Source organism: Lagopus leucura, unplaced genomic scaffold (genome assembly GCF_019238085.1).
Source record: "Lagopus leucura isolate 7727_CA_CO unplaced genomic scaffold, USGS_WTPT01 Super-Scaffold_100008, whole genome shotgun sequence".
NCBI lineage: Eukaryota > Metazoa > Chordata > Aves > Galliformes > Phasianidae > Lagopus > Lagopus leucura.
In genome coordinates this window covers 21,413,217-21,439,695 of record NW_024962265.1, presented here as the reverse complement: position 1 = coordinate 21,439,695, position 26,479 = coordinate 21,413,217, and the positions used below count along the sequence as shown (strand labels likewise).

The 26,479-nt window shown below is 36.2% G+C and overlaps 1 protein-coding gene across 5 annotated transcripts in view; it reads right to left on the bottom strand.

The window, feature by feature from the left end:
- CADPS2 (calcium dependent secretion activator 2) overlaps window positions 1–26,479 on the bottom strand; it is a 299,293-nt gene that overhangs the window by 59,333 nt on the left and 213,481 nt on the right. For all 5 annotated transcript variants that reach the window (XM_042872622.1, XM_042872623.1, XM_042872625.1 and 2 more), the window contains exons 15-18: window positions 24,099–24,162; window positions 21,427–21,550; window positions 7,624–7,727; window positions 3,952–4,108 (exon numbers count right to left, since the gene is read on the bottom strand). In XM_042872622.1, coding sequence (XP_042728556.1) covers window positions 3,952–4,108; window positions 7,624–7,727; window positions 21,427–21,550; window positions 24,099–24,162 — 449 coding nt within the window. The remainder of the gene's footprint in view (window positions 1–3,951; window positions 4,109–7,623; window positions 7,728–21,426; window positions 21,551–24,098; window positions 24,163–26,479) is intronic.

The window sequence follows — 26,479 nt, the reverse complement described above, 5'->3', positions numbered from 1 at the left end:
CATAATATAATTAATAGCCTCAGTGGAGAAAAAGTAACATCTACATTACTGAAAAAAAGTCCCGGGACATATAGTTCTGAGACAATCATGGATTTCTTCCATGAAATTCTATGAAATTCTGGAAAAAATAATTCTGTTATCATAGAGAGATATTGGGTACAGCTAAGTCTGTACCATCTGCAAAGCTTTACACAGTCAGGCACAACTGAGTATCAACAATTGAAACTTCGGAGATCACAAACATTTATATTATAGAAGTAGCTACAGCATTTTTTGCAAACATTTAGATTTTGAAAATTCACAACAAATTTATCTACAATCTATTATCCATCTCTACAGTACATGTCTCTTTGTTATCCCTCTTTGTTGCTTGATAGCTCCTCTCAGAAAAGCTGCAGTATTTTAAAGGATAGGAAGATCATATTCCTTGATCCATTTAAAAAAGTCAGACTTCATTGGTTAGACTTAGAGCAACACGACAATCAACAATGAATGCAGAACAAACTTCTTAATTTCTGTGGCCAGAAAAGGTGGAAAAGCTTCAAGTGACTCAGAATGGAATCCTTCATAATAGAAATGTGATGCAAGCTTGAATCAGAACTTCCTTCTCCCTTTAATGCAAGAAAAGTTACTTAATGGGAAATATGGTTCTATGATTCTTTTTTTTTTTTTTTCCTTTCCTTAATGTCAAATGAATGCTGTATTTTAATCATTTGGCTTTAATTATGTACAATGTTTTTTATTCTACTTAAACAACTGATATATTTCAGTGGTAAAGTCTACGTATTTTTATTATCGCACACTATTTCTAATACTGTATTTTAGTGACACAGTTATAAAAATAACCATGCAATGAAATTTCACTTTAATGCTGTAAATGTTAGAGCGTTTCTTTATTGTTAGGAGTTTGCTCATGTCAGGTTTGCATGAAAACTAACTCCTGCACTGAATATTTTGAGCTCATTTAAAGCCCTTGAGCGTGAGATAGAATAACACGCAGGTGCCCGTTCTCCAAATTTCACTGAAGATTAACCTAATATACAATATGGTGACCTAACAGTTCTTCATTTGAAAGAAATCTGAAAAGTAATCTCTGATATAGCCGAAGAGTGAGAATAACCCAGTGGGATTTCCACCTCTTCATTTCCTAATGAGTTTTTTGATAATGAGAGGTGACTTTGCCAGTCACTGTGGGCTCTATTATGGCTAATTTACTCCACTTCACTCTCCTTGTTAATTATTAACACTAGCCTTTTTATCCTCATGAGGCCACATTCCAGTTTTTCCCTTTTTAGATTTTTTCTAAATCTATCTTTATGAAGGTGATAGTTTCCAGGAAAAGGTTTTCACTTAGAGTACAGCCAGAATTATTTATTTCACTTTGAAAGACTGTAAAATTGATTATATAAGCATGGGGAGCTATTTCTAGTGGCTTTAATGTACTTGCAAGGTGAAAAGGCTGTTAATTAAAGAATAAGCACTGTGGTTATGTTTCACTTGGGAATCAGTTCTTGGTAGAATGGTCAGTTGCCACTTGCTGACATACCCACTGATTAAAAGGTGACTAATTTCCACGGTTGCTTTCCAATAGTTACATGGAAAAAAAAAGAGAGTATAATTTTCCAGATGGTTTCCACTCACCAGAAACTGTCATTTACTATATCTATTACCTCTAGGGAATTACTGAAATTGGTATACAGGTGTGACATTTTAGATAGCAATCGTTTCAGATAAGGTTTTAAAATCTTGCTAATAATTGCTTTGACATGAAAAAAATATTTACTTGATTTTCTATAAAATGTCTTCCCCAAGGCTGACTGAATCATTTAGCATTATTATCCAGGTAATCTTTTAAGGAAAGAAAAATCAGTAGAAAAATCTCAATTGCTCAGATCCATAATGCTATCTCAAACCCATGGATTAAGAAACTATAAGAAGTAAGAAACTATTAAGAAACGAATAAACTATTAGACCTCATAACATCTAGTTTTTCTTCAAACTTTGTACTCCAGGAGAATCTAGAACCTTTCAGTTGAAACCAGTTCATTAGCCAGAAACTAGGAATGACTGGAATAGCATCCAATACCAACACCTATGAAGCTAAATGAAGATGCTGAAAACACTGGAAGAAACATTATGCCAACAGAGGAGAGATGAATTTGCAGCTTTGTAGGCCCTTAGTTTGAGGGAATCTTTGAGTACAGGACATATATTTCTCTTTGATGTAGTTTACCTTATGAGTTTCAACTTCAGAACTTGGTAATAGTCCAGAAATGGTTGCTTGTGCTTACTAGTTCCTAATGGCTCTTTCCCCATTAATGCACTTCTTTTTTTTTTTCCCCAAAATGTCTAATTCCCACTGCACCCTGGGTAAAGGCTTCAGATATTGAATGAGGATTTTAGATCTTATGCAGAGAATCAGACAACCATTTAAACTAATGTGTGCCTGACCCTTTTATGAAAATTGAATTGATTCCTGCACACTCGTGAGCAGCTTTCTAAATCAAGCATAAATTGGCCAGTAGCAGAGAAATTTTGCATAGTTTGTCCAAAAAAAGTACCCAGATCAACAATTCCCAAGTATCTGTAATTTTCTTTCACTAGGACAATGTGCCAAAAAAGGAAATAATCTGGAATATGGCATGACACGTTATGATCTGCCAGAGTTAAGGAGAGGTATTTCATGACAACATACATCTACGACTGGATGCTAAAGTTCTCTCACTCTGCTCAGACCACATCCAATGTGTTGCAGTAACAGTGACCCTCAACAATCCAGTCTGATGTTCAGCTTTAGTTCAGTAGCCCTGCCCGTTTCCCTTCATGAAAGCAGTCATCTACTGTTACAGTGAACCTTTGCTACTTGTTCCATTTCATGGTATGTTGCTGGGGCCAACAGGGACTAAACTGAGGTGACCTAGATATTTCAGTGAAGACTTGGCAGCTAAGGGTAACAATATACAACAATAAACAACAAAGATTGAAACCTGTCACCTTGGAGAAAAGCTCCTGAACGCTATTTTCCTTCTGTCACACTGTTTCCATAGGTGGAGCTAAAATTATTGAAAGCTATGGAACTTCTACAGAATGAAATAGATTTTCCAGGGAAAGTTAAAATTGATTGCTTGTATTTACAATAATAAAAGATTCAAAATTCAGAATAACTTCAATAATTGAATTTCTACTTGTATCTCCAAAACAGTAAAAAAAACCCAACAGGTAATATTGTCATTTTTAAACAATACACATTGAATGTGAATACACATATAGATGAACACAAATATATATTATTTGTATGTATATAAATACATATATAAAAAATATTTTTTCTTTATGGCACCCTAAAATGTTAGGACTTTTTTTCTGTAAAATAAGGTGCAATTTGATGTTTTTAAAATAGTATCTATTCCATTTTCTTGGGTTTCATTGATCACTTCCTTAATTCTGCTACTAAAATTACTTGCACACAAAACATTCCTAAGCTTTTACAAAAACAAAGATTTGCTCTTTGAAGGCAAATTAAAGCAAGGTAAGAAGTCTTGATCACCAGCTTAAATCATGATACAACAATGAACAAAGTGAAAATAACACTGTCCTCCTGTGTATATCTAACCCCATTTGTGATATGCCTACAAGAGTTTTACAACATAGAAACTGGTCTGAAAGTAGTTTTTATGAAAGCTTAGAAGGAAGAATTAAATACATATTTTGCTGCTTGTACATCATTGATTTAAAACCAAGCAATTGGTTGTGATGAATAACCCAGAATAAATGGTGCAAATAGGAAGAAAATGCCTAACTTCAAGAAATGGAGCACCATAATATATATCATAAACAAGGGCACTGACACTCTTATTTTGAGAATTACAAATACATTTCTAGGGTATAGGGAGATTAAAAATATACATATATATATTATGCACACAATAAGCAAAAACCTGAAGATCTTACTGTCATTTCTGAGGGAGTTATTCAGCAGCTGGAAAAGTGGGAAGCTGTCCCAGGAGTCCTGTGGCTGTGCTTCAAGTGCTGAATCCATATCAACAGAATAAAGAGACAAAAACTTCTCTGCATGTTCAGCCAATAATTCTGGCCACCAAGAGAACGCCTGCAAATGCGACAAAACAGAATTACAAGTCATAAAGCAAAAAGATGTACTGTATAATACATTTGGATATTTCACTTCACCTCTGTCTTATTCAGAAGGGATAAAATGGCCGTGTGAAAAATGTGAAAATATTTTGGAAGTCTTTGCATCAATAATATAAGAAAGCAAATAGATTATGCTGGGAAAGACAACAGAGTCAGAACAAGATTAGAAAGCAAAGAATCAAAAGCAACCTTTCCTACCATAAGACTTGTCAAGAACTCCATTGGAAAAGGACTATAAATCCTGCAACTCCTTTTGCCAAGAGAAAGAAAAGAACAAAGGACTATATGTTATCAGATTGGTTTATTTTTCAAATAATTTCTCTATGTACATTTTGCTCTTATTTGCTCATCAGAAGGGATGGACTGAACGTGAAACATTATTCCTCAAAGTCTAGGAGTTTTTTAATAAACAGAATATTTTAACATTCCTATTTTTGTCTTAAATATATCAGCTTCTCCTGAGGAAAGCATACTGTTTCCCTTCATCAAATGTTTCTCCTGAATTTCACAAATGTTTCTATTAACTTTCAGCAACTTCAGAACTTGTTAGAAAATTGATAAAAATGAAGATTCTTAGGTAAGCTTAGCTTACAGATGAAACTTGTGAAAAGTAGTGTGTCATCAAGTAAAGCCAGCTTTACATTAAAAGCCGCCTGATATGTAACTCTTGTAACTTATAACTGTCATTTAAATCTAGGGTTTGAAACTGAATCAAAGGAATCTATATGTTAAAGATGAAGTAAGCTTATGAAATGGGATGAATACCACACACTGCTGAGAGTGTTTTGTTCAGAGAAAATACACTGATCAGAAAATACAGTGATCAGAAATGCCTACACACGCTAGATAAGAAAGTGTCTTTCAAACTAACGTTCCTCTCATGATGAATATTTTTGAGTTATCCATCTGGGATGTGTGTAGCTTAAGCTACACAAGTGTTGAGTTGCCACAGCTTCTAATAATTTCACAGAAATCATCGCTTGCATTTCTGAAATGCACATCCCAGACATGCAGAATGATCTGCTCAGTCCGGAAGGGGATCAAATAGGAGACAACCTCTACAGGTATGTTCTTGCCTCTTCAACTCCCTGATGGATTCCGATTTTCTTGATATGGGGTGGATAACTGCAGCTTAAATGCGGAAAAGATGAAGTGGCAAATGGTTTTAAAAAAATGCTCAGCAGGCTGGAAGTATTACTGAAGGACACTTGGTGTGCTGCAGTGTCAGGACTTAAGGACACTGGCATCACAGCGAAAAGAACAGATGAGGCTTCAAAAATTTTGGCAAGAGTTTGAAGTGGGTTTTTTTCTTCAAACTGGAGGAAGTTTCTCATTAGTAAATCCTGTTTAAGCGGAAGCATTATTATTACTCTAGAAAATAAACAAATGCAAAGAAATAAGGATAGAAGAAAAGTTACACATAGCCTTTATTAGGTGTCCCTTCTAGGCAAACAAAGTTCCTTCTCAAAAATATTGTCAGAAAATCAAAGCAAAAAAAGAAAACCCCAAACCTGAGCAAAACAACACATTCTTTTTCCATCTTCCTCCTCTTCGCAAATGACGCCTTGAATCAGAACAGAAATTATTCTGACCCTCTCAAGAACTACTCATCACCATGTAGGCAGCAAGTAAGAAGAACAGAATAACAAATACCACAGCTAAGATGGTTCTTCAGTCACTATGGATAATATGAAAAGGCTAAAGACAATTAGCCATTGGTGACACACATTCTATACAGCAATAGCACTGACATCATAAGAGGAAGACCAAAGAGCTGAGATTACAGAATGACACGCAAATGTAGCAACGCAACACCAGAAATCATCAGATCAATTCATGCTATACATTCAACGCACAGTTCCATGCTCTAAATGGTGAAAAATAATGAATCATTGAGTCACGTACCTCTCTTCCCTTTGGAAATCCCAGAAATTTGGAAGTGTTGTGAATAAAAAAAAATCTAGTATTACAAAATGTGATAAACTTCTAGAGAGTTTGAGAATTTTAGAGATTTCTGATCCTTTTCATCCACTGCACTGAACATTTACTTAACATTACAGTGTGAAGTCACCATACCTAATCTTCTGTTTTGAGTAGGGAATGTATGATTTTTGTGATCTTTTTCTCATGCATATTTTAAAACTGAAATTCTTCATGTTCTATAAATTTCAGTAAAATTGAACATACGCCACATGAATCAGGGAAGGGGGATATAATCCCAAAATTCCCTTTATTTCTCTCAAACTGTTTTAGATTGAAAACTTCTGCTGAACTGATTTTTCTGAAGGTACATGCAATTTATATTTGCCCTTCCAGAAAATACATCCCTGAATGCAAGTTACTAATGTGAACAGTGATTTTTGAACAGAGATGTTTAATCATACTTGTATCATTTGATTTGTTTCCTTTGTGCTCTTTTCCATAGAATTATAACATTCTTACATTAATGTAGAATTTGTCTCAAAAGATAAAGTCAACAATATATATATATTTATTAAGTAATCATTACAGAGTAGCACAGTGGCAACAGTAGTGTAAAATGGTATCTCCAGGGAATTAATTTCAAATCATTGAAACAGCTGTTTCTTCATTGTAAGATAAAATATCTCTAACAAGTTCACACATGACAGATGTAGGCTAAAAACTAGATTCGGTAGTGTGATATAAAACCAGATGTTTTGAATGATCATATTTTTAACTATATATACTAAATCATGTTTATCTTTTTGTATATTTTCCTCAAAAATATTTATTGATTTTCTGAGAACATTTTAAAAACAATTTCCTGAACCTTAGAAAACTATTCATTATGTGTTAATAATATATACAATTATGGGTACCTGGTCAAGTTTATTTTTGTAGTACCTTGATATAAAAGGTGCTGTAATTCTAAATTTTCTAAATATTATGGTTTCTTTATCAAAAAGGAAAAGACTTGATAGTAAGAAACACAAAATTATTCCGTTTTTTTTTTCTACTTAAAAATGCCATTTTGAAAAGGGCAAGTTTAAAAGCAGTACTATTCTAATCAACAGAAAAGCAACGGGAATGTGATAATTATACCCACCATAATTTTAATGTTGAAATCAAAACCTAAACAGCACGATGGATTCATGCTACCTTCAGCTACATTTTCTTCCTATTTTGAGTGACAGGTGAAAAGTTGGAAGGAACAACTGCATAAGGCTATGAATGTTTTCCATACCATTTCACAACCTCCAGCACAAAGATGTTTTCTGTATTTTATGCTCTTTAATTTTTGTTTCTATACCTACAGTTCATTCAAGCGATTCAAGTAGAGTTGTATTTCACTTCACTTTTCATAAGCTTCAAGTCCCTTATTTCTCTGTAAATGTGAACTGCCTTAAACATATGTCAGAGAGTAAAGCTAAAATGTTTCTTGACAGAATTGCTTCACATCAGGGCAGAAAAAATGTAGGAACAAACCATTCTCTACAGTTACAGCCTCACCTCTGAATGATGTTCTTCATTTTGCTGCAGTACTTCGATACAGAGCTCTGCAAGGTGAAGAACCTCTTCCAGTTTTCTAGCAGGTGTTGCTTGGCTCATGGCCTCTATATGAATACAAAAAAGCAAACTGATATTGCTTTAGTTTGAAATAAATACGTTTCTCTATAGTAAGGGAAAATGTTGTCTGAATGGAAAGTTACAATTTTCTGAAGTATAAGCAATTTCACATGTTGAGAATGATCATTTAACATATGTAAAAGCTACTGAATGCCCAAATCACTTGAAAGAGAAAACATTTATTTCACAAAAGAATCAGTGATCATTATAAACATTATCTAATTTGATATGTGAGAACTAACAGGTGTACCAATGTATTAGTGGCACAACTTCTGCAACAAGCAAGTTCTAATTCTCTTCAAGGCCAGAGATAGAAAGACAGCAGGCACTCAAGACCTTTTCTGTTATTGTACTGTTGGTACAATACATTCTCACCAGATGACTCATTACAGTCCTCAGTATTCATGCATTTTGCAGCAGTCAAAATTTTCGAATATGTTTTATCTAAGACTCTACATTTGAGGCATATTTAAAAATAAGAAAAGTGCAAAACAATGACTATATAAATAACTATTATTGAAATCATTTATCTAACTTACTACGTGCTGTTTACTTATAGAATTTAATCTATTCAGTATCATAATAAAAAATAGCACAATAAAATAAAGACGTTATAACAGAATTGACATAAGCCTACTAAAAACATATTCATAACAGAAAATAAAGACAAATGGAAAAGTTACGAATTACATTGGGAGCATTCACTCTACACAGCAGATTTCAAAAAGAAAGCAAACAACAAAGCTAAAACAAACGTAACTAAAAATCTTACAAAGCAATTTAAATCAGTTCACTTTAAAATTAAAAACAGTCACAGGACTACATTACAGGCATAGCCATGAGAGACAAGTGAAAAAGAACTGAATCTTCTACAAGTGGCTGATACATTGGTATCTGTACCATTGATGTTAATGAGTTTTAGGAAGAAACCACTGATAATAATACAGAGCGGCAAATCTGATTTCAGTATAAACAACTCATTTTTTTAAGGATCAGCCTGTCATAGATCTTACCACTAAGTAAGCAAAATAATTGCTTTTATAATTGCATCAATTTAATGAATGTAATGACATTAAGCAAGCTTTACATTATTAAAAAAAACTATATCCTAAAAAGGCTTTCTCTAAATTAGAAAATAATTCTAATAATTATATCAAATCTGATTTTCCATTGTTGTTTTGGAGTAGGTTTACTTGTTACACCTGGCATAAGCTCAATATAACCTAGAACTGATTACCGAACAGACATCATTATCATCAGAGATAGCTGGAAAGATCAGAGATTTACTAGCTAACGTTAAGATTATCCTGAACTATCCCTATGATAAGATCATGAGGAAAGAAACATGGTCTCACGGAAGTATTAATGTCATTGAGCAAGCACTGGGGAAATACAAAAAACATCTGAGCCGAAATTATGAATTTCAATTAGAAATGGCATTGAAAGGAGAAGTGGGAATGGCAACTTTTTGGTTTGTTGGTTCCTTGGTTTGTTTTAAATGCATAAGAAGTCTAATTGAACGAAAGAAGAGAGAGGGGATCAGGAGTGCTCTCACACAGGCATCGGATTGATAAACACTGTGAAAGGAGAAGACCTATTTATGGTCAAAGACGATGTTGGCATAAAAATGAATCAGTCATCACAAGTTAATCAAGCCAGAAATGGCAAGGATTCATTATGGGACTAATGTCAGGAGTAATTTTTCAACAGGATCAGTGTGTAGAGAAGAGGTCAAGAAACCTCAGTTTCCTTTTCAGGTATACATAACAAATTTCTAAATGATGTTGCATATCAGGAATGCCCAAAAATGTGGGAGAAATTAAGCTCCCTGAATTATAAGTCTCACATTTGCATGAAATTCTCAGTGTATTTTTGAAACTATCTTCTACTTGCTAAAAACATGCAAATTACTCTTGATGCTTTATACAGCTTTCAGTATTTTTAAAAATAATTATATTTCAATCATCAAATTTAGTTAGGAATGCTGTAGATAATTGCCTTCATTCTGTATCCTTGGAAAAATCTCTCTTATTTTTTTGTTTACTATTTCACATAGTAAATTGATATAGGCAATCTTGCTTGCATTGTATTTACTTCTCCACATTCCAGTTGGGCTTCATCTAAAGCTTTTTTTTTCCATCTGTTACAAAGTTACAAAGTACACCAGTCAGTCTTTTTCTCTAACTAATGACTTCTGTCTTTCCAAAATCTAGCGAGTATGGGTTGACAGACAAAATTATCATCATTTGCACGGGTGTATAAGCAAGTGGCTGTTAACGCATTTTGAAGAAAAAGTATGAAATATTAACTTTTTTTTTATATTAAATACTGTGCTTGTCTTTATAAGTGTTAAAAAAAAAAAAAAGTATAAGAGGAATGGAAATCAGTTGTGTCAGTTTTTATTATATTTATAATGTCTTTCTCTCCACAATTACTAAGGGTTGCTGAGATGTGTTTACACTGCTCAGACTAACAAGTTGCTGCAGGAGTCAAGACAGTAAATATGCTGCTTGACATCTTTTAGAAAATAAACAGAAAAAGCCATCCATCATCTGTTTTCAGCTTCACATTCTGTCAAAATGAAAAAGCAAGACAGGGTCTGCAAATAATGGATGCTTTCTCAAGTACACCCTATCAGTGAGTCACACATGTACCAAGAAAATATTGTTAAATGAGCTAAGTTAACTGACTAAAAACTATTGAAATGAAAAGGTGAGTGCTTTATGGATGGATGGAGATCAAGGCAAGAACGGACTGTCAGATCTTCTGCTTGGAGCTCCTGTTTTATACAGGTCAAAGAACTTCTCCCAGTACCTACTTTACTGGACCCAAAACCATCAGCTTGTCTAACACCTAACTTATACTTGCTTTCCAGAAAAGACTGTATCTTTTCAGACAAATGTGAAACTCATTTCTTTGCTTATTCTCCAACCCCTGCACATAACCACCATCACTATTAAATGCATGTGTTTAATTTCTCATGAACATTTTCTTGGCCTTTGGCCCTTTGGTCTTCTATGCCTTACTCTACCAAGTGAAGGGATACTTCCCTTCCTGTTTGTTTTTTCTTCTGTGAAGGTATTCTGTGCTCTGAAATAAGTCAGTTTTCTTTAAGGATCGAAACTGACAAGACTCCTTCAACTATACCCTTTCATCAGCCTTAAAAATATTTTTATCTCTGTGTTATAACGTGACTAGAGGATGACTCAAATACTGAGCTCTGCCAGATGTCCTCACAACCTCACACATGCTGCCCTGTTCTGCCACATCTAGATACTGGGATGTCCTGAAAACCTGCTTGTCTGCTTTTACCCAAATCCACTGCAGAGTGAATGTATACCAGAAACAATATTCGGTATGTCACGCATTCCTCTATATGCTAGGGTTAAGACTTAAGCTTACCAAACAGCAACATTTTGCTGTCATTAATTTCCAGAGGACTTTTGCATCATCTGTACAAACTTAAGCAAAGATTTTACATCTCTTCCCAACCAAGGATGAAAATATGAAATATCCAGAGTAAGCAACTTCCTAGAACTCTGATGATATGGCAGTAACGTCTACTTTCTGAGGTCTCTCAATTAACCTCTTCTTAATGCCTACTTAAGCGAATTTGGTGAGTGCTATTGCTTTTGTAAATGACTGTTAGACGTTAGTAAATTTTATGCCTTATAAAGCTTCATCCATTCCAAGTGTTCTTCCTTAGCTGTTGAGCCAAGAGCCATGACAAATAATCAGTCTGAACAACTGAGCTGTACCAGCAGAACCGCTATGACACTGATCATCAGGATGGGAGCCAACTCTGTCAGTAGGGCGAGCTAATTCAGACTTTTCAATACTGCCTGTAACAAAAACAGTACAAATGTCAATAAACTGGAGCTAATATATGCTACTAGACCTGAGCTGACTCCAGAGTTAATCTGCAACTGGGATAATCCATCTACAGATAATTTCAATGTGACCATGATGGATTTTCTTGCAAATTCTCACAAAATTAATTCTGCAGTGAAAAAGTAGAGCGGACATCTGGGAGGACAGGCTATATTCTTCTGATTAAAAGAAAAAATAATCTAGCCTTATACAAATAATGGAATTTAGCTTTAATTGTGAAGCTGAAACTAGTTTTTCCATATCTGAGAATTAAATAGGATTTTAACTTCTCGAGACAAAACAGTTTTAAAAAATAATTAATATTACCCGTGGCGTGTACAGAAAGATTATGAGATTTACAGAAAGTTAGAATTTACATCTCCTACTTTATAACCTATTATTTTATAAAGTGGGTGACGTTGCAGTGTCTCTACCCTTTTTCAAATCTATTGTAGTATTCAATGGAATTACTGTCATGGGATAATTGCAGATTTCTTTTTGGAAAAGGGAATCTATTGACTCTTGTGAAGCTGGAAAAAACTGAAACATGAAATCTGAAGAGGTAAAAGCAAAATAAAAAATGCCAGGATGAAAAGAAATCTGATTTTTCAATTCATGATCTAACTTAGGATGCTTTGTATTCTGGTTTTCACAACATAGAAACTAGCACTTTCTTCCCGTCCTTGCTTATAACTTGTAACTTTTCTATAACTTTCTATAAAGAACTAACGTTCTCAGCACTTTTTGTTCTTGTTGTTTTCGTTGTTTTGTTGTGTGGCTTAAAACTCAGAGATAACAAACGTGAGAACTTAAGAGCTCCATGAATGAAGGGAGCTGAATAGTTGACATCCCAGTACGAGAAAGAACTGGTGATTGAAAATGCAGACCTAGATTTCATAAATCTAATAAATTTTAGAGTCTAAACTTTATAAAGTTAGTGAAAGATGTCAATAGCAAATCTAATGCCTGCAGGTAAAGAGGCAGGAAAAGTGATGCTGTCAGTTAACTCTGAAACAAATTTTGACAAAATTAGTACTTGAGGACATAGAATAAAGTGTAACAAATTTGCAAATGTAGTTTGTGCTAGATTCATGCAGAAGCTATGCCTGATAGGATATTTTCTTAGAAAATAAATTCAGTAGATCTCATCTATTCTGACTTTACTAAAGCATTTGATACTGTGCCTCATGGGAAAACTATCAGTTAAGCTGAAGAAAATGAGGATTAAAAAAGAAATTGTGTTAGACAAAGAAGATACCTAAAGAGAAAGGCTATGGTTAACGTTGAGAAGGAGAAAAGAAAGGTTTCAAGAATTCCTTGAGTATCCATTGTGGGGCTGAGCTTCTTTAATATTTCACCAATGACTTGAGAATAAATACTATAGTGCTCTGATAACACTGTTGTAAAACACCGGCAATAAAGAGCAGTGTCATAAATACAGTAATAGAAGAACTGGAGACCAACTTTAAGAGGAAGAGCAATGGACTTAACATAAACAGCAATAAACATTTGCTATAATTCAGCAGTTGGAAATGATCAAAGACCATGAAGACTTGGTTGTATTAATTTTTCACTGAACAACAAAGTGCCATAAGCATGATGTGGATGGGAAAAGACCAGTCAAACATACTACATTACTGGTTATATTGGGCTTTAGTGGCAAGGCGTTGGTAGCAGGGGCTGCGGGGTGGCCTGTGAGCAGAGCCCCGCAGTGCCCTGTGTCAGAGCAGAGCTGCTCCAGCAGGGCTCTGCCACGGCCAGAAAACAACAGCAGCACAGCTGGGAGAAAGGGGGAAGAAATGAGAGAGCAGCGGCCTTGTGGGCACCGAGCTCAGGGCAGGAGGAGGGCAGGAGGTGCAGCAGCAGCTCCCCACAGCCCAGGACAGCCCCATGAAGGAGCAGGCCATGGGCACCACACCAAGCATTATAGATTGGGAAGCAGTAGTACTACTGTGCAGGTATTTCATGGAGATGATACAGTCATCAATGTTCAAGAAGGTTCAAACATTAATAGAGAAAGTCTTTCAAGATGGTAATGAAAAACAAGAGACTAAACTTCTCAGACAAGGTAAGGAAAATTTACTAATAAATAGGTTTTGTAAGTATAAAAAATGTCTAAAATACATCATAGGGCAAGGCGGGATTGAAGATGCAAATGCCAAAGCTATCTAAGATAAAGGAGGGAGGTACTGTGCTGACAAATAGGAAATGACATGACTGTAAGGTGATTCGTAGCCTATAGAGCAAGCAGGACTTGAAATGGTCTTCCCGTACTTGAAGCAGGAAGCAGAAAATGGGAAGAACGATGGCACAGAGAAAGAACAGCTCATGCAGCTGTTAAGCCAGGATTTGGGTATGCTGATGAAGGAGGTATCAAGACATTAACCGCAGGTTCCCTTCAAGACCTCTCTTCCAAAATTGAAATCATGGATTGATTTAAGAGGATACAGGGATGTATCCTGTTTCTGCTTAGTTGTACAACAGAGACCAAGAAGGTGCTGTGCTGCTGTGCAAGTCACTCATTTTTGTTTATTCAGTGAAATGAACATGCATGGAGAGCTTTAATCAAGTCCTCTCCAGGTACAACGACTCTCTCCACTTGCCTTCTCTTTTTCAATAGAGATTCAAACATTTCAATAATGTTTGTAGTGTTCTTCTTCTTAAGTCAGAAAGATCCTCCTGAGCTCTGAGGGCATTTACATACGAGTTTCAAAAGGAAGGGTAGCATGCAGTGAGTATGTTAATGAATTACGTCCTTTGAAGAAAAAACTACTGTTGTGTTGCTCCTGACCCTCTACTGTATGCAGTTAACAGTTATTCAGCCTTTGGTGGAGAAAGCAATATTGAGATGACAACTGTGATTTGTCTTTGAGCAATTGTGCGCTACATAGTAAATATCTGCACTGATTTTAATAAAATTTATTCTCATTCTTGTTATTCTCATTCTTGTTATTCTCGTTCTCATCTGTTAATGATGACAGATACTGACCTGTTTGCTTCACAGCCATTTGCCACATTCATCCTTAACCAAGGCCATTTTTCACTCTACAGAAATGTAATGCTCTGTACTGAAAAATTTGTTTACACGTGAGATTTTCTCACTTGGCTTTGGAAATAACAGCAGCACTCATGGAGTCCGTTTCTCCTCATTCATTCAGATTTCTAATAAGTGTTAATGGGGAAAAATTGTTTCTGAGGAGGAATAAATACAGTACTTCATTACCATGTTTTTTAAATGGATTTACGTACGTTACCATTTCTTTATAAGTTTCCCTTTATGAAGGTGAGAAAACAGCTGAAGGATGCATGCAAATTTCTCTAAGCTATTCATTGGAAGCTCTACAGAACTCATCTGAAAAATGCATTTTGGCTCTGGCCTCAAAATCCAGAAGGCCAAGTTATGCTCAGCATTATTTATTGGGAGTGTTAAGTACTGAGTAAAACTGGGAAACCTGTCATACACAAAATGATTCAGAAGTACTTTCAGGTAGCAAAGTCACAAAGACAGCACGTTCTGAAATGAAAACGGTTCATACTTAAAAAGAGATTTTAATATATTGATGCCATGATCATCATCTTTACAAATCACAAGCCCTTGCTGCAAACTACAGGAGCGTTATATGAGTTCTTAGGCATAGTTCAAAATGATAATAGTAGGCTTGCTGCTGTTCTCCTCGTAATGGCAATTATACTGACTGAACAGATTTGTTACTCCATGAGAATTTTGGCAGTTCATGTCATGAGAAATGACATGCTGAACCTTGCATAATTTTCACTGCAAATGTAACTTTTATTGAAAAATGCTGTTCTACAATGTGGCAGTGCTAAATAAAATGTCATTCTGGCTGCAAACAAATCCTGTCAACTCAAGTGCTGCTTATACCACTGCATCTGCCATTAAGAAAGTAACCACTGACTTCTGGGAAAGCGTTCAGAGTCTTCTTCAATTGAGACTGTGAAAATGAGAGCGCTTGGTAAACAGACCTGGGAGTCTGGCAACTACACTGCTCAGAAAGGATTCTCTCAACAAGAACAACTTGCATGTTCACCTTTGTACTACCTAACCAAGGATACTCCTACAGTTCAAGATTCTCTGCATAGTGTTCAGTGTATAAGTTAAATTGTAAATAATAATTGTTAATAAATAGTTTTTCCTTATTTTCCACAACAATGCAATACATGGTGCTAGGGCTAAGCATGCTGTCTATCAAGTTCATGTTGAAATCTGCAGTTTAGCTAGCATCACCAATAGGAGCAGGATTTCACTCTGTTAGCCAGCCTAAAATATGAATGATACCTAAGACTGAACTTTTACATCACAGAAATGGGTTCAAAGTGACATAAAATTATTGTGCAACAGTCTATTCTGTCAATAAAATTAATTTTCTAAGTTGACTCACTGATTTTCAAATAAACTTCTAGTCAGAAGAAGTATTTAATTAAGCAATTAAATTACAAATACAACCTATAGACCTCTAGTTTCACCTAACACAGTGAATTTCCATTACTTATTGTATGCCATAGGCTTCCCTTTCATTCTGTAACACTGTCATTTGCCAGGTCACTTAAGGGACAGCTTTCCTATCCTAGAATCTCAAGAAGACAGCAATAGTTCCTCTCAAATCATGCTTAAAGCTAATGTAAAATGACTGATGACAGGTACTTTCTTTTTTTTTTTTCTTTCTCTTCTGTGCCTCTAACTTTATGTCATCTGTACTTAATAGTCCATGATTCTGACACAACAAGCTTGAGAAAAAATAAGAATAGCAAGGGTGAGGGAAACAAAGATTTGCACTTGAGGTGATGCATGTTATATAAAAGTGTACAACTGAGATTTTGGAGCACAAATGTCATACCAGACAAACTCCAAATTGAGTTTCCTCTTTTCACAGATTCAACACTTTCTACATTTCTCATTTGAAGAGACATTTTATTCAACAGCTGCATGAGTTGAAGTAGTAAGTGGAATATTTGTACTATCTAGCTTTAGGTGTCTTACCTAGCAGAGAACCTCTCTTAAGGTATATTTGTTTATGATAGTATGAAACCCATCTTTTCACAGAGACATTCCTGAAGAAGCCTCCAGGTGCTCAGGAACACCTGCTTAAAGGTCCTTTCCCTGTTGGTCAGGGGGGATCAGGTGATCACCTGGTTATGTAGTCATTCTAACCGGCAGTGGCAGAAATGCCTGTATCACGACACTGTCTTTTTCCTTTTTTAACAACTCTGATTGGAACACTTCTGTTTCCATGGTATTTAAACCTTTTAAACGAAAATCAGTGGAAGTGTTAGGAATCATGAGAATTTTCGGACTCTTCAGTTATATATTCACTGGACTTCTAAGCTGCACTTCACAGAATCACAGAACAGCCAGGGTTCAAAGGGACCTCAAGGATCATGAAGCTCCAACCCCCTGCCACGTGCAGGGCCACCAACCTCTACATTTAATACTAGACCAGGCTGCCCAGGACCCCATCCAATCTGGCCTTGAACACCTCCAGGGACGGGGCATCCACAACCTCTCTGGGCAAACTGTTCCAGCACCTCACCACTCTCTCTGTAAAGAACTTCCCCCTGACATCCAACCTAAATCTCCCCTCCCTCAACTTAAAACCATTTCCCCTTGTCCTGTTGTTATCAACCCTTTCAAGGGGTTGACTCCCCTGCTGTTTGTAGGCTCCCTTTAGGTATTGAAAGGCTGCAATGAGGTCACCTCACAGCCTTCTTTTCTCCAGGCTGAAGAAGCCCAGCTGCCTCAGCCTGTCCTCATAGGGAAGGTGCTCCAGTCCCCTGACTATCTTTATGGCCCTCCTCTGGACTCTCTCCAACAGCTCCCTGTCTTTCTTGTACTGGGGGCTCCAGATCTGGATGCAGTGCTCCAGATGGAGCAGAGTAGAGGGGGACAATCACCTCCCTGTCCCTGCTGGCCACCCCTCTTCTGATGGACCCCAGGATACCATTTGCCTTCTGAGCTGCAAGGGCACACTGCTGGTTCATGTTAAGCTTTTCATCAATCAAAACCTCCAGGTCCTTCTCTGCAGGGCTGCTCTTAAGGACTGTTCCTTCCAATCTGTATGGATGCCTGGGATTCCTCTGGCCCAAGTGCAAAACTCTGCACTTTGCTGTGTTGAACCTCATTAGGTTCACCCAGGCCCACCATTTCAGCCTGTTGAGGTCCCTCTGAATGGCATCTTTTTCTTCCACCACTCAGCCTGGTGTCATCAGTAAACTTTCTGAGGGTGCACTCGATTCCATTATCGATGTCATTGATAAAGATGTTACAGAGCACCGATCCCAAGACAGACCCCTGGGGGATGCTGCTCGTTACCGGCCTCCACCTGGACATAGAGCCACTGATGACCACCCTCTGACTGCAGCTTTTCAACCAGTTTCTTAGCCATCGAGTGTCCACCCATCAAATCCACATCCCTCCAATTTGGAGATGAGGATGTGGTGGGGGACCATGTCAGAGGCCTTGCTCAAGTCCAGGTAAATGACATCGGTCACCTTCCCTTTATCCACCAATGCCGTCACTCCATCACAGAAGGCCATCAGATTGGTCAGGCATGACCTTCCTGTGATGAAGCCGTGCTGGCTGTCTCAGATTACATGCTCATTCCTCATGTGATCAAGCATGTCATCCAGGATGATCTGTTCCATGAATGAATACTAACTTTTAAAAATGTAATCTTTATAATTTGATAATGTTTTCTGCTTGATTACTGGCCACGGAAGCTGTTCCTCTTACAGAGAATGGAGAACTAAGAAATGGACTGCCTTTCTCCCTTCAGGTCTGTCACTGTCAAGGAGCTCTGTTTTCAACTATCTTTTGAACAACTTTAAAGTAACCAGTGTGTCTTTCTAGACACAAAATGATTTTACGCTGGGAACGCCACCAACTCAATGCCCCTTCCCATAACCATGGTTGGAAACCAAAAAGCACTATCATCAGGCTTTAAAAAAGGTAAAGCAGAAGTGTGCATAGCTATTGTTTCCATTCTATTCTATTCTAAATTCTATATATATTTGCAATCCCTCATACTTCCATGCAGCCACTAGGACTTCATCACACACCTGAATGGTCATTTCTACACAGTCTTTATGGAGACAATATTTCAACCATGCCCTTTTTGATCTTTTTGTAACTCTTTGAATAAAAACACTCAAAAAACTCTCTGCATTACTAGAAACAATATCAGACTCATGGAATCAGAAACACAAAGAACAAACATGCTCTCAAACATCATCTGTAACTAGAAAAATAAACATACCACTAAACAGAATCATATCAGAATGATGTAAAACAAGCTTTGTCAGATGAGTTCTCATATAAAGTCCTTCATTTTGAATTTAAGAGCCAAACTTGTCAGCATCTCTTAGTTACATCTTTCACAGAAACTAAATTTTTCAACATTCCAAAAGATAGAGGTTAATAAAATCACCTAAATTACTAATAAATATGCATGCCATACTTAAATAACAGTGTAAATGATGAACACATTGACACTACACCAAGACTAATTTTAAGGCTTGTACATGCTCTGGTCAATATCTTGGTATTGTTGAAATCAACAGAATGAAAAAACAACACATGCAACAGACTAAATCACATGCAGACATGCACACAAATAGTAATCACCTGAGTCTTTTTCTGCTGTTGCTAAATATGAAACAAACAAAAAAACAAACAAAAAAAAAAAAGAAGAAAACCAAAAAAGAAAAAAGAAACATCATTGCAGAAATAAAACTGTTTTAATTTCATGACAATAGAATAGATACCAAATAAGGAATTAAAAAGAATTTTGAGTACAGCAGTGACACTCCTGACTGTGGCAGAGATGCTCATACAATGCATTGTCTTCTCTCTTTTTTAGCTCTTAAAATGCAATCTGAGGAGTAAGCAATTAATGCAAATGCAAACATGAATTACTTCTAAGAGAAGAACATTTCAGTGCCTGAGGTGCAGCAATTCTCCCATAGGCCTAAATGACAGAATGAAAACTATTGCATTTATGCTGGTAAAAATGTAAGATGTTTATTATAAATTCAGTATAGGAAAAGATAAATACAGGCCTCATTGCTACAAAGACGTTTATTTTTCTCATGTTATGGTGTTAGAGCCCTTTACTTTCTACTCTATTTTATTCTCAGAAAAAGTACTTTACACTTTTTTCCTTGATGTACTACACTGCTGTATGCAATTATCAATTGTATTTTGGGATAACATGAGTGTAAATATACTAACAGAAACCTAGTTTTGCAAAAAGAAATAAGCAAGTTAAAATATGCTATGGAACGGACTTCAGTGTTATCTGCCACTCCAGATTAGTGCAGTATTAACAATATGTATATTTAAAGGGGCAGAATTTGCTACTTACACGGGAACTGGTAGCATTCTCCAGGATCTAGTTAAAATCCTGACAAAAGATGTATTCATTTCATGGTAAAAAAAAAACTTTCCCAATCCAGTTTAGTGTCAGACAGTTAAGATATCTTTTGCAAACTTTTGTCATCTTATATAATGTTTCCATTTCCTTACCAATTATTTTAACAGGTTTACTAAGAGACAAATACTGAGCACCAGAAAATCCATTATAAATATGGAAAAACAAAAATAAGGGAAATCATACTTTTGCTTTTTCATCTTCCGGAATAGATTTAATATTCACCCTCCTTTCTTTAACACAACATGGTATCATAATTAATTATGATGAACTGGTTTCATGTTGTTACTCCCATGATCTAATACTGGTTGCTATAGTGATGAGATAGGTTTTTTTGTTTATCATGTGTGAGATTGGTTAACTTATGTTTTTCAGAGAATTTAAACAGAAATGGAAAAAGGAAAAAAAACAGTTGACTTTAGAGTACTGCAGAAGATATGAGGCTTCATTTTGCTATTATGATAACTCTATTTATTCTAGTGTATTTCTAGAAATACATGCTATGAATAAAAACTTACTATCCATAACAAATACATTTTTTTTAGTAAAATCTATCTTTCATTTATTTTCCTATTAATTGACAGTGCCTCCAAAGAAACAGTTAGATTGATGCAAATATGTTGTTTTTTACTCCTGAATATATTTGCACAGACGTAACTTTCTGTGCTTTATGGAGCAGATCTTAACTAAGCATTTCACTATTGTGACTTCCTTTTTGTTCTCCATAAGGTTTACATACTTACGTACAGTATTTAAATGATTCTGTGCACCCTAGCCAATCTTTTGAGAAAAATCTTAATTTAATTTCACTGCAATGTGTTCCAGAATACATGGAAATTCCACAAAATAAACTACTGATGTAGTTCATTCAATAAATCAGGATGTAATTAAGATTTTAAATATCAGATTATTATCATACATCTGACAACACAATGACATAAATAAATAACACTTATCTGTCAGCCTTATAAATACATCAGAAAGACATCTATATCCAGAGTTTTCAAGTTTCAGTGTACTGTTACTGTTGATAAGGAAAGAATTTCCTGTCAGTAGTTTAATTGCTAGAAAAAGGGAAATAAAAAATAATCCATAAACAACCTTTTAGATTTATGGAAAACTCAAAAGTGAGAACAAAGGGCAACTTAAATTAAGAAGTCCTGGTCTTCCATTCAAACAGGGTCCCAGGAGGCATATTAAAGCAATGAATAGGAAAAAGCTCCGTAGTTCACCAGCTGAGATTTTAATGAGACATTTCCCCTTGCTGTGGAAAGGGTTTGTTCAGGAAAGGGAAAAGGCTGCTCACAGAATATTCAGTTAATAGGCATTGTTGGCTTTTACAGCCACTTTGGCAATTGATTGCTGTACTAACCTTCTATTTTGGCATATTCTGTAAGTCGAGTGTAATTGATCAAGGCAGCCTTCTCCAGACATTTTCTGACCACTTTCTTCACCTCTTCTGCTGGTATGGGAGTGGCAATGTCTTTCATTAAAACCTGTGCCAGAGACAATTATAGACAATTATACCACTTGGTTACACTCATTACTCAAAACCCATGGGAAAAGGATAAAAGTATTGTAATGTTACTTCAGAGCTGATAACTGTTGAAGGCATTAATCAAAAAGGAACTATTTCAGCTGGTGGAACTGGGTATTTGCTTTTGAAGATTTCTCTTCAATCCTGTTTGACTGCCTGTATTGTATTTATATGCTATACAAGACTACCTCCACTGTTTGGCATCCTTTGGATGACACCATGAACAGTGCAATGAGAGTGTTCCCCGGACGGTTTGGATCCTGGTATCCACTAAACATGTGAATGTGGAAATTTGCTTGGTTCTCACTTAAGGAAAAATTTCCACCATTGCAAATCCACTGATTTTTTAACTGTGTAAAGGAGAAACTGTGAATACTGTCAGAAGTAGTAAATATTGACTGCTTTTCCTCCTTTCTGAAGCATTCAAATTCAGCACATCTTTGTTGTGAAAAAAAAAAGCTATAACAGGCAGGGGAAATCTTGAACTTCTGGTGAAATGTTTTACCACAGACAAGTGGAATAACAGATCATATAAAGCTTTTCTTAAAGCTATCAGTTTTTTAGACCTGTTGATTTTTTTAAAGTACAGAACTTCGATAAAATAGAGCACCTCTTGCAAGTGAAGTAAATTGAAAATACATACCTCTATGTAGATAGAATTTTATATACTATGGGCTACTAACATTACAAGTGATTGTCCAAAAAAACAAAAGTTAATTGTTAATAATTCACTTGCATTTTTATTTTAACTTCTATCTCATTAATTTTGAACAGGTAGAGGAGTAATAAACAACATTTAGAATAAATATTTTAATTAACAATCACATGAAAGACAATACACATGCTCTTAAAGGTGCTTCTTCCTAAAAATGGATTAAAGAGATGGGACACCTCTTCTATGAGAATGGGCTGAAAGAGCTGGGGCTGTTCAGCCTGGAGAGGAAAGGCTGCAAGGTGTCCAGATAGCAGCCTTTCAGTATCTAAAGGGGAGCTACAGGAAAGAAGGGGACAGACTCTTTAGCAGAGTCTGTGGTAACAGAAGAAGGAGAAATGGTTTCAATCTCAAAGAACGTAGATATAGATTACATATAAAGAAAAAGTATTTGAGAGTGAGGGTGGTAAAGCACTGGAACATGTTGCCCAGAGATGTGGTGGATACACCATCCCTGGAGATTTTCAAGGTGAGGCTGGACCAGGCTGTGAGCCACCTGATCTAGCTGTGGTGTCCCTGTTCATTGCAGAGAAGTTGGACTAGATGACCTTTAAAGGTCCCTTCCAACTCTATGACATTATCTATATAAGCTGCACCCTCATACAGCACATCTCTAAATTACTGTTAGAGATAGAAGGAGTTATAGTCTGTAAGGATATAGTAGGATATATACTGGAAAAGAAACAGGTTCAGCTGAGTAGAAGCTGTTAGGAAGAGCTTGCTACAAAGCAGATTTCTTCTATTGCACACACAGATGACCTATTTTTGTAAATACTTTTTTTTTTTTTTTTAAATGAATAATTTCTGGTTTATCAATAAAAGAAAATGATCTGATCTTTTTTCAGAATTTTCAATGACAGATAAGAAAATGTTTTTAACACATTCAGCATTTATTTTTTCTCAGTCAAGACTGACAAAGGTGGTGCTTGACCAACAGAGAGTACCAATAACATTTATGGCATCAGGAACAGTGAAAGGAAAAGGCTGTTTCATAAAACATGAGGAAATCCATAGCACTACAATCACCAAGATTAGAAGTGAAATAAAACATACAGAAGGTTTCTGAGCATGGCAGAGATATAAGACAGAATCTCCATCCACAGAGCTTTTTGCATTGCAAAATGGCTGACTTCCTGGGACTAAACCTCTCAGATTTTGGCAGGACTATCCAAATGGGATCTAAGCTTTTCTTCCATTCTTACGTTCCTCAGACTCCTGCTGATACAAGTCTGCTGAAACCCCTATTGGAATTTTACATTTTCTTTCCTTACAGAAGACAGATGATTTTACCATTGCAAGGCTTTCATCCTTCCAGGCAGTAGAAGAGGATTTGCTATGTGGAACTTTACATTTACGGCTCATGACAGTTTCAGCACACATAGCATTTTCTTCTCAAATTGACTCAGTCTACACAATCATAGATGATTATTTTGACTATATAGATGGTTTTTAATGTTTATATCACTATCAACAACAACAACAGTGGCAGGGAAAGAGGGGCAGTAGACTTGACTTGTATTACTTTAGGTGTAATGCTGGATAATCATTAAATCATAAAGAAGCTTAACTACAATGGCTCGAAGTCCAAGAAATGTGTCCTATAGAGAGCAGCTGTTTGCTTCTGTGGAAAATGTTGAGAAATAAAAAACAAACCTCCCAGTTTCAACTGTATTCAACTATAACCAGTAGTAGAATACCAAAGAAGAAACAAGTCTGCTTTCAGTTGGCCTGAAGGCAAAAGAAAAAAAAGCAAGCTTAGTACTCAGGCAGAACTAAAATATATTGTCCAACTTACCCTTTCAAGTAATGAAAGCGTGGCTTTTAAAGCTCCTTCAGGACGTCCAAAAGGGAAACAGTATCTTAAAGATTAAAAAAAAAAAAAGGAACAGAAAATGATAGGCATTTACTTTGAGATGTAACTCTGTACACTGCTTGCATTAATAAATTTAATAGCAAACTCCCACAGGCAAAGCACTAATGAAAACAGATCTCTTCAGTAGTCTACCATGGAAAATATATACATTATAGAAGTATCAGCCTACCAGCAGCACAGGCTCAAATACAGAAAAACAAAAACAAAAGCAAAAGGCAAAAAGCATTATTTGCACTTTCTCAACTATGAAAAATATTTAATGGTCTCTGATGAGATTGTCATCTTCCTAGGGAAAAAAAAAAAAAAGATGCCTGATATTTAAGTTTTATGTGTATATAAGAAGAAAGATGCCTGCAGATAATCCATAATATTTCCTATTATGTTATAAATAGCTCAGGGAAGCATCTTCCGTTACTGTGATTTTTTTCAGCTATTCTGTCTCCACATTCAACACTATGTAAAGTAGAAATGCAATCCCATCCATAGCTTTGTTTTTAATTTTAATTTTAGTCTGCTGAATGATCTGACAGATCAGCTCAATGAGACTACAGAGTTCAGGCAATAGTAACGTCTCCTAATCTGTCTATAAAATCTATAATATCCCCAATTGGAAAAGAGGATTTTTTTCCCTTTGCTTAGATTATTTTTTTCTTATTACTCAATCGTGGCCTCATGTTCTAATGTTTTCCAACATAAAAATATTTTCGAACGATAAAAGGATTTAGACTAGTGAATTTTTGATATGCATTTTGGTCAGCCAAAATAAAGGCTGGTAAATGAGGTCAAAAAAGGATTTTCAGTTGGAGAGCATTTCAATATTTGCTTTGCCTCATTTTGTTCCTTTCTTACTGGAGTGCTAACAACTCTTGGAAACCTGCTAACAAATTAGGAAAGCAGATTTAAAGTCTTAGGCTTTAAGTCATCCTTAGAGGTTCTGAGTCCTCCTTTATCTTTAGCGTATTTCCACAATCCTTGAATTGTATCTCCCATGGTTTATTCCTGTTTACCCAGAATAGTTGTTTAGGAATAAATGCCACTCATTCCTTGTTTATACTTAATATTCCAAATCAATGTAAGTTCTGCAATGTAAATAACATAAGAAGTTTCCAAAATCCACCCAATTTTAAGTTGAAGATGCAGATGACCCACTCAGGGTGGGGATTACTCAGTGTGTATGTGTGCAACACTGGCAGCCAGCTTTTGAGAGCAATTGCTGCAAGGAGCTTCTGATAGGGAAGAGTCGTTTTCTCGAGATAAGAGGCTTAGAGAAAGGGATGTGGTCACAGCTGACATCTAAAGAGACACTTAGCAGTATTCCTCCAACACTACAACCTCTTACTGGGTACACAGGTAATGGTCCCCTGGAGATGTTTGTATATGTTACTCAGCGGAGAATTGTGAAAGAGCAGCACTCATGTTCTACATTAGTACCAACAACATACAGAAGTGCAAAAGGAATACTCGGAAGACTAAATTCACACAGCCAGCCAAGTGGTTAGGTACATAGGTTGCTCTGAAAATAATGCCTCTGACTTACTTCCATGGAAACTGCAACTGATACAAACACAATAGCACTATTTCACAGAGCAAAGTCTCAGCTACAGAGCAGTATTCTTCAACATAGTCACCACATTACCCACGTGTTTTTGCCACTGATAAACAAGAGCTTGCGTGCCATGCTTGTAAAATTTGACACCAGAAGAGGTAACCCACTGTTGCTGTTGCCAATGCTGAAAAGCACCATCTACCATCTTACTGTGTTCACATCCATTGTTCAGTCTCTAAATATTCAGCAAGCATCAATGAATGCCAATGGGTGCCATTTTTTCCACATGGAGGAATTCAGTGACACATCTTTGCTTCACTCACATTTCCCTGTCTGGCACCATTTTGTCAGACTACCCCTCTGCTGCCATCTGTCACACAGCAACAACATGTATTGGAATATTGGCAGGAAGGTTCAGCCTCTACTGCTGTACCACCAAAATCTTCCTCTGACTTCATGCGCCAACACAGTAAAATAGGAGGCATTACTTTCAGAGAAGACTTTATACAAGACAGCCTTAGCAGATTTCTCTGAAATACCAGCCCTTCCACGTTTGATGCTGGAGAGGCAGGAAGGAATCTGCTGTCTCAGAACGTAGAAAAGGAGAAAGGAGAAGTTCAAGTACCTCAAGAACTGGAAAATATTTAAGTGAGAACTACCTGCCCGGGACAGGCAGGCTCCCTCTTGGTCATCATGGAGCCAGGATGATAGCAGTGAAAATTACAAAGGTCACAAAAGATAATAAAACTGGAAGCTG